The sequence below is a fragment of the Vigna radiata genome, chromosome 5, assembly GCF_000741045.1.
Source record: "Vigna radiata var. radiata cultivar VC1973A chromosome 5, Vradiata_ver6, whole genome shotgun sequence".
Lineage (NCBI taxonomy): Eukaryota > Viridiplantae > Streptophyta > Magnoliopsida > Fabales > Fabaceae > Vigna > Vigna radiata.
This window is the reverse complement of record NC_028355.1, coordinates 5,412,105-5,421,420: the sequence shown is the minus strand read 5'-3', so window position 1 is coordinate 5,421,420 and position 9,316 is coordinate 5,412,105. Positions and strand designations below refer to the sequence as shown.

The window sequence follows — 9,316 nt, the reverse complement described above, 5'->3', positions numbered from 1 at the left end:
TGGGGTCCTCAAGTTGTGGAAATTGATGTTTTGGAGTAAAAGTTGAGTTGTAATCACTTTAGAATTTTAATAAGAAGGTTTAGGAACATCTAGACAAGTTTAATTAGGTATAAACATGAAATAGGGGTATTAGAAATTGGAGAAAAGGCCTAGAAATGGTAAGGGGGTGTGTGAGTGCATAATTCTGCAGAATTTGCATTCTACAAATTATGCAGATTCTCTATGCGAATGGTCTCGCATAGTGAGTCCCTGTAGGAGGGTGCTCTATGTTTGAGTAATTTATTGTGCGAACTGGTGCGTTGTGCGAATGATTGGAGCGTGTTGCTCTCTGTTTGATGATTCGCATAGCGAATCTGGGTGCTATGGAATGGGGGTGGCCTAGAGCTACTGCCAGTTTAATTCGAAGGGCGAATGAGGCGCATAGCGAGATGTTTGGGGGAGTTGGTCTCTTCCTAGGCTCTTGCATAACGACTTGGGTGCGCTATGCGAGAGGACTGAAGTCTGGCACCTTTGTGAGGTAATTCGCAATGCGAGCTGTGTCGTTAGGCGAGCCACTCTGGTTTCGCCCTGTGAGTGGGGTGCGTTGTGCGACAAGTGCTGAGTTTAGTTCACTTCCTTTTCTTCTGTTTTGGGTTGTACTATGTTGGATGTTGCTTGATTTGTGAAACGTGTTTAGAAGTATATGGTATTATATTATGGAGTTAATCATGGATGTGAATTATAGTTTGAAAATGTATATGCTTAAAGCTTGCGATTGATGTTGAACGTAACAAGTATGGTTATTGGACGTAATTTCATGCTCCTCAAGGAGAGGATTCATGGTGGTGCCCTTATTGGATGTAATTCCATGCTCCTCAAGGAGAGGATTCATGGTGGCGCCCTAAGTGTGTTAGAATGATTTGCATGGTAGCTCAGTCTTAGGGGTTATCCTGAAACTCCAATGGTCTTTCTTCTCACGTAGAGAGGATTGATTCATGTCGTGAGGAGTAGTAGGAGGTCTTAATCTTGGAGGCTTCCAGTATACTCCAAGGCATGGTACACACTAACTTCTTGAGTGTGGTAGGGTGAAACCCATTGGCAACGGCTTTGCAAAGCAATAGAAGTACCACAAGTGCATGACCCGCCATAGCTCGACAATCATTCTAAGTTCGGACAAGTGAAGTTTAAAGTGTAACAAGTTGTGTTATGTGATCCAGTATATGTAAATTAAACTTGCCTGTTGTGTGATTGCTATAGCATGATTTTTGTATATCTAACTCACCCTTGCTTCTTTGTTTGTCTGTCTGTGTATCGTTTTCTCTTTTGTGATTATCACTTTATAACGGTGTGAGCTTAGAGATACAATCTTTCTAGTTGGCTAAGCGAAAAGTTAGATAAGAAGATTAAAGTGTAGATTGTGTTTTTGGTACTTCAGGTGAAGAATTTTATTTTTCGCAAATCTATAGTTTGTTATATCATTATCTATGTAATGTTCATTTTAATAGTTTTATATTATTAAATTGGGATGTTACACTTATATTATAATTTGGTTCTTATTTTTTTTTATTTCTTTTTCCTCCTTGAATTTTATCACTGTCATTATGATTTTTGTTTTTCTTTTTATTATTATGTTTTTGTCATTGCAATAGTTACTATATCCTATTAATTTATAATAAATATTTCATAAATTTTATAAAAACATTAAAATCATTTATAATAAATTGTTATTGAGTAATGTTATTAACGGATTTATTATTAATAAAAATATTCGTTAATAATAAAAATTCTATTTTACCTCCATGGAAATTTCCATTAATAACTAAAAGTATATAGTTTATTAACAAAAGATATTGATAAATTTGTTTTACCAAGAGAAAAAAAATTCATCCATAAAATTCATACAGGACATTAATATGCTTTCAAGTACACTTCAACCAACCTATTAAAAGCACTGCCTATTAGTGCCTATTTTTTTCTTTCCAAATAAAGATAAATATAGTTTCAACTTTATGTAAAGAAAATAATTGGTACGGTCTCTTGCAGCATTTCTTTTGACAATTGAATTTATAAGAAAGCAAGATAATAGGCACTAGATGCAAGGTCTTAGTCCCCTGCCCAAATACCCCTTTCAAAATGTTTTCTCATAATTGCGAGAAATATATATAAAAAGGGCTTTGTTATGACAGTTAAAACATACTTATTTGGATAGATTTATTTGTAGTATAAATGAAGAAAGAAAACAGATCTTTACTAAAGATCTTTATTAAAATTTTATGAGGAATCAACTTTATTAATAGTTGTAATTATTAAAGTTGGGTCAAGTTGTTACCAAATCGAATATATGTCAAATTATAAAAATTTTAAACTCAAAAAATATAGTCATCAGTATCATATTCACGTATTAGAAAACTATGAACATTTCAATAAATAATATATATAGATAGATAGATAGGTTTTTTGAATTATGTAACCTCTTAAAATATATCAAATTTTAGTTAAAAAAATTGTTATTAAAAAAATATTTTAAACATAAGATATTTTAATAATTTTTATTTTTAATTTAAAATAAATAAAATAAAAAATTATTCAAATATTTTTAATTTTAAAACTTAAAATCCAAAATATATAAAGATATTTTTGTGAACGAAAATTCGATACACTTTAAGAAATTTCATAAGTTAGCAAAAATATATATATATATATATATATTAAGTGGAGAATAAACTTTTAAATCAAGAGATGTTTATTTTTGTAATTTTTGGAAGAGAAAAAATAGAGAGAAAATTCACTATCATAAAGGAAGAGTCTTTGGATCACGTTGAAATTTTGACAATAGGTTTGTGACATATGCTTCCTCATTTTGATAGTAATTTTTTTTTTCTTTGTTCTTTATATTTGACAGGGTTATTGTTTAGATGTATTGGTTGATTGAAAATAATTATTTGTGTTTCTAATTTAACTCTCTTGTACTCATATTTGACATTAGTGGAGCTTAATTTACTAGTTTGTGCTCGTGACTTTTTATTACTTTAAAAATATTGGTGTTCTCCTTTATGATTATTATTGTTGCTCCTAATAGATTCCGAGGAATTATTTATGTAGCATACTTTGGTATTTTTTTTATTGTTGTTTTATTTTTCCCATTACAGTGGCACTAAAAGTCTTTGGTTTGAGAATATTTTTGCTTACTTACATGATTGAGACAAACATAAATATGGTTGCTTTAAATGGTACAATTTATCATTTATGGATGGACAAGATGAAATAATTATTCTTTGTGAAGAAATTGTATTTTCCCATCTTTTGTGACATCTAATTTCATAGTGCAATACTACTAAATAAAACTTTATATAGCTATACTATTACCGTTATCCAAAACAACTGTATTAGTTATAACAAGTTTTACATCAACCTACTTTGAAGAACTAAAAGCTAACCACATAGCTACAACCACTTTTAAAAGATAAAAACTAAACCTAGCTCATATGATCCTATATTTATATAGTTTCATCATCATCTTCCTCCTGAGGTAAACCCACACATATTTTCTCATTTTTTCACACTCGTAAAGATCATCATTGAAAAAGAAGAACAACAAACACAAAAAGCACAAACACAAGAAAGGGTAAACTAGTTTATAAAAGAAATAGCCATATACCAATTAAACTCATTTCATCATATAAAACAAGGTATTTTAAACATTCATAAAAAAATCAAACATACAATTACAAACTCTCTATACTTAATTATTTGGATCTAGGCATTAATGTATGATTCTTAATAGTTTTTGCACTTGTAGTAGCCTTTCACTAACACAAAAATAGTTTTTAACGTTTTTTAATATAGGATTTTGATGTCTATTAAAAGTCCGATGTCATAGTAGAAGACGTTAAATTGACGTTTGTTGTTGTTGGAAGTCCCACATCGATTAGAGATAAGGCCAATTCATAGTATATAAGTGGGTGTAAACCTCACCTTACAAGCCAATTTTGTGAGGTTGAGTTAGGCTTAAAGTCCACTTCAAACATGGTATCAAAGTCATCGTTAAAGCATATCCTGGCGATATTTGTTGTTTGTTAGGCATATTGTTCCACCCGCTATCGGGTCGCTATCGGAGCACCCATTAATGTCTAGTCTCACGCTCGAGATGTATATACTCGACGTGAGGGGAGTGTATTGGAAGTCCCACATCGACTAGAGATAAGGTTAATTCATAATATATAAGTCGGTGGAAACCTCACCTTACAAGCCAATTTTGTGAGGTTGAGTTAAGTTTAAAGTCCACTTGTAATAGTTGTCTTTGAATAGACGTTAATTGACGCCTGTTGTAAGAACAACAGACGTCAATTTATGGGCTTTTTTTAAAAAAATATTCACCACTATTTTTATCCACTAAAACCTTGAAAAACCAATATACAACACAAGAATACACCAAAAAAATTTCCAGAATTTTAGAACTATACAACCAATGAAAAGTGCAACAACCAATGAAAATGCAAAAACTAATATACATAAAAAACTAAAAATGAAACTAATCGTAAAGGGGAGGGAGTAGACAAATGTCGTTGTGAGGGTGATGAGAAAAATGCGTACAATAACAGTCTGAAAATCGCCAACGTAATTGTCCTATAATGCATCCAAGAACTGCACCAAAAGTAAATGAAAATGAATTTTAATCAGTGTAAATGAAAGATATGGTTCCAAAAGTAATATAATCAGTGCAAAATAATTTTAAACAGTGCAAAGTGGGAGAAAACTTACCTGAAGATTAATGGCGAGCGAGAGAAAGCAGAGGAAGAAGTTGAACGCAGTGAAAGAAAACGCGTAATTGGTGCTCGCGTTTTGGAGTGGGTGAAAATGCAGGGTATTTGACGTTGACGCCCCTTTCTAGCCAATGTCTAAGTTCTCTAAGGCTTCGGGGCCCCTTCCCAACTGACGTCTAAGTGGCAAAAGAAATTAATATTGGCATCCAAATGAGGTAATTTTATACCTTTTTCACATTTGCGGGGAGGGAGCCGACGTTTAAGTCGTAAAATAATTAATATTGGTGGTTAAAATGATATATTTTAAGAAATTTTTGACGTCCGTGGAGGGAAAAAGCTGACGTCTAATTGGAATTAGATGCTAGGGGGCCTGTAGTTGATGTGTAAAGGTAGTAAAATAATGACTTTTCAGTCTTGTATGCAGACCATTTGACGTCTGACCTTGGGGGAGCTGACGTCTATACCTTATTTAACATTGGGGACCCATTTAACCACTTCTATAATGATGTTTTATTTACAAAACTGCCACTGGCAATTTTTTACGTTGGATTTCATTTCGTTAAACGTTAAATGTGTGACACTAAATGCTATTTCTGCACCAGTGTTTACTGCTCGCCATTGTCAATGGGTTTCATCCTACTACATACAATGTTAATCCCTTTAACTATCATAAGAACCTTAGGGTCGTTCTTAATGATAAAACCTCTTACCACTTTCACCACATAACTCATTCTACTCTACATGAGTCTTTAATGGATATTACTATTGACTCCTTACATCAATGCATACATTAAAGAAACGTCACCATAGAATTTCCTTACAAGATTCCTAAAATTATTCCAAACTCACACTTTCATCCACAAACGTGATTTCATCAAATTCCAAAAACCAAACAATTGACAAATGATTGTTACTCAAATATAGTTGAATTTATTGAGATTAGGTGTCTACTCGTACGAAAATATGTACTTTTCAACGCCTTGGGAAGAACAACATTGCTTTTTTACTTAGAGCTTGTACGACTATTGTAAGAGATAAAGCATTAGGAAACTTTGTAGGAATGTCTTCCTATCTCATAACGTCTTTTTGATCCTCGTGCAGTTCTTTTAAGTAAATCTTGGTGTTGTCAATATTTGCATAGATAAAGAGGAAAAACAAGGTAAAATATGTACATGCACTTAATGATTTATACCTTGAAATATCGTTAAACCATTTTTCGTATATTAAGCATTTAGTGAGCTTTTTCACGTAGTGACAATTGACAAGATATAATGTTTATGGCTTCTTTTACTAGACTCGCTTTTGTCAAATGTTGTTTAATTTTTTATACTTGACATGTCATGATTTGTCTTATAAGCATTTAGTAGGAATGTTTTGATGACCACAATGTCCAAACACTATACTTCTCTTAAATGATATTTAATTTAATCTGTTTACTAAACTTCAAAACTTTGAGATGCTAGATAGTCTATTCTCTTTAGACGATCTTGCCTTAACATTGATCGCTCTTTCTTATCAAGGACACCCATTCTTTTTTAGGCAATGGGCAGGTGGGATAGTGATGAAGCAATAAGCTTTGGGTAGGATTCAAACCTAAAGCCTTGCACAAAATACCAAACGCTTGCATAGGCACCCAAGCGTTCTGGTAAAGCTTAGTAGGAGCAACGTTCAACTCCTATAGGACCCCAACTTGGTAGTCCTCAAATGACACATGCCTAAATAGGTCTGTGAAGAAGTAAGAATAAATGAGAAAGAAATCTAGCTTCAAATTCTCTCGATTGTGACACACTCGATTGTTGTTTCGACACACGTGGAGGTACACGACATCATCCATGTCACCCCTCAAAATGAAAGTTCAGCCGACAAGGTCCACTAAATTAGTACCCCACTTGAAACGAGTAGCTTATTCATGAAACTCATGTGTAGCCCAATTATACCTAGGGACCTTTGGAAGATTCAACTCATCCCTTTCTGAAACATTGTCAACTTGAATCTCCCCACCTATATGGTCAGTCCTTTCCACGGTATCCTCCTTTTAACCCTGGTCATAATCAAACCCTTATTAGTAGCATGTACAAGTGTCATGACGTTATTTACTAATGCCAAGCTCTACTTGGATGACCTCTGATTCTTGGACAATGACCCTAGCGATGACGACGATGTAGAGGCGTCATCAACATATTTCCCCTACCCTCCCGACTAGAGAAGTATTCTGAAGAGTTGTCAATGGTAGACATTTTTACATTGATAATGAAAAGAATCTGAAACCGAGCAGTGCACGAGTAAAAATTGTAAAAATGATGGGACCACTTATTCTCTATGTATAGAAAACCATGGGGACACGTGGTGCTCTCACGATCATTAGATCTTGCACCATCCAATGGTAAATGACACATGGCGTTTTACATTTGGTGTTAGTACTGATAGCATGATTCACGAAGAGTTGACACGGTTCACGAGACAACAAACCCATCCATCAAAAAAAGTTATATTTTTAAACAGGTGAGTATAATCAAATTTAAATGAATTTAGCTCATAATTTGGTTGACCCTAATCTAAAGCCCATTCAAATAAAACTATAACTACAAGTTAAAAGTATGGTTGGTGAGACTTTTATAACACATTTATTACAACTTCAATTGTTTAAGTGATCGAATTTGAACTAATTTAAACATCAAAATACCTTTAACAAATATTTCTAATTAATTAAAGAACATATTATCCTTATAGCGAAACAACAACTTAACAACAACAAAATTATTTTAAATGGACATTTGATTGTACACCCTACACATAATATATATATATATATATATATATATATATATTATTTTTAAAAAGCATGAATGTAAATGTTTTTGAAACCGGAGCATAAAATTCACCACTATTTCTCTTTATAAGTTATTAACAGTTATAATTTTAATATTAAATAAATAATCTATAACTTGCGTAATATTTATTATTCAAAACAAGGTTTTTGTATATACAAGATTAAAACTTAATTGAATTTGATATTTTAAACAGTGCTAATATATTAATTAATTGCCGTCAATACGAATCTTATAAAATCAAATAAATTTTTACTTGAATCATAGTACGATAAAATAATTTATTTAACGATATGACATATTATATTTACTTGACTTTTTTTATATTCAGCATAAAATTTAGTTTAGCTGTACTTTATTTTAAGGGTCGTCCACTTTATGAAACATGGTTTCCAAATTTAGAATTATAAATTGATTTGTTTCTTAGCTTTTTTCTACACTCTAAGTAATAATAAATGTATATGAAAGTTTGACGTGTGTCTCTTGCTCTAAAGCTCTATAAATATCTTGAGTTTCTGTCTAAAACTCATCTTCTCAACTCTAACCAGTCTTCTTCCGCCATGGAGTTTCAGTGGCTTCCATTACTTTTTTCTCTCAACGTGAGTCTTAACTCTAATTTTATATTTCACTTTGATTGCTATATTTTAGAAAAACTAAGAAAATTTTGTTTATTATATGTTTGAAAACTGGATTGTAGGTGATATTGATGACAGCTCAAGCTGCCTTACCTCCAGAGCTTTACTGGCAAAAGATGCTTCCAAACACACCAATCCCCAAAGCAATCAGAGACCTTCCCAAGCTTGGTAGAAAAATGTTTTCTTCTTTTTCAATTTTTAACAGTTTTCAAAAACTTGGCTGTGTAGACTCTACTGCCATCAACCTACCTTCATGAAGAAATATCATGCAGTGATATATACACCAAAACGATAAATTAAATTCATTTGACATGGTTAAATAATAATATTTTTATTATAATTATATTATTTTTTAATTTAAAATAATAATATATATTATTATACTATTAAAAGTAGTATCAAATGAATGTTTTTTAAATCTGTATCAAATTAAATTTTTTCTCTCATTAAAAATATACAGAAATAGATTATACTCTGGTACGTACTTAATAATAGATTTGTAATATTATAACGCATCGTGAAATAAACCAATTAATGTTTTTAAGTGACTATCGTAATGATTTTTAGAAAAACAAATTTTTTTAGTTAAATTAAATTTTTATCACTAATTTTTGTTCGTGATCTCTAATTCTTTTTTTAAAACTTAGTTCTTATGTTTTAAAACTTATAGTTTTAATTGAATCTTTTATTTTTCATACGTTTTCTTTATTTTCTTTATATATTATAACTACTAATAACATTTCAATCGTATCCTGAATAAATATGTTGGATTTCATGATTAATTAAATAAACAAGTAAAAAACAAATTATACATGAAATTAAAAATAAAGTACAAATATGAATTATATATATATAAATGGAGTTAGTTAAGTTAGGTAATCTCTTAAAATATATCAAATTTTAGTTAATAAAAAAATTTATATTCATGAAAAAAAAACTTACTTTAAACACAGATATATTTTAATAATTTTTATTTTTGATTAGAATTTATAATATAAAGATATTTTTATTCACTAAAATTGTGTACGATTATATAAGTTAACAAATCCTTTATATATATATATATATATATATATATATATATATATATATATATATATATATATATATA

General features: G+C 30.9%; 1 protein-coding gene across 1 annotated transcript in view; it reads left to right on the top strand.

The window, feature by feature from the left end:
* Positions 1-8,109: 8,109 nt before the first annotated feature.
* Positions 8,110-9,316, top strand: part of LOC106760880 (BURP domain protein RD22) — a 4,089-nt gene continuing 2,882 nt past the window's right edge. Inside the window, exons 1-2 of the mRNA XM_014644316.2 lie at positions 8,110-8,169; positions 8,268-8,373. Coding sequence (XP_014499802.1) covers positions 8,131-8,169; positions 8,268-8,373 — 145 coding nt within the window. The 5' untranslated portion in view covers positions 8,110-8,130. The remainder of the gene's footprint in view (positions 8,170-8,267; positions 8,374-9,316) is intronic.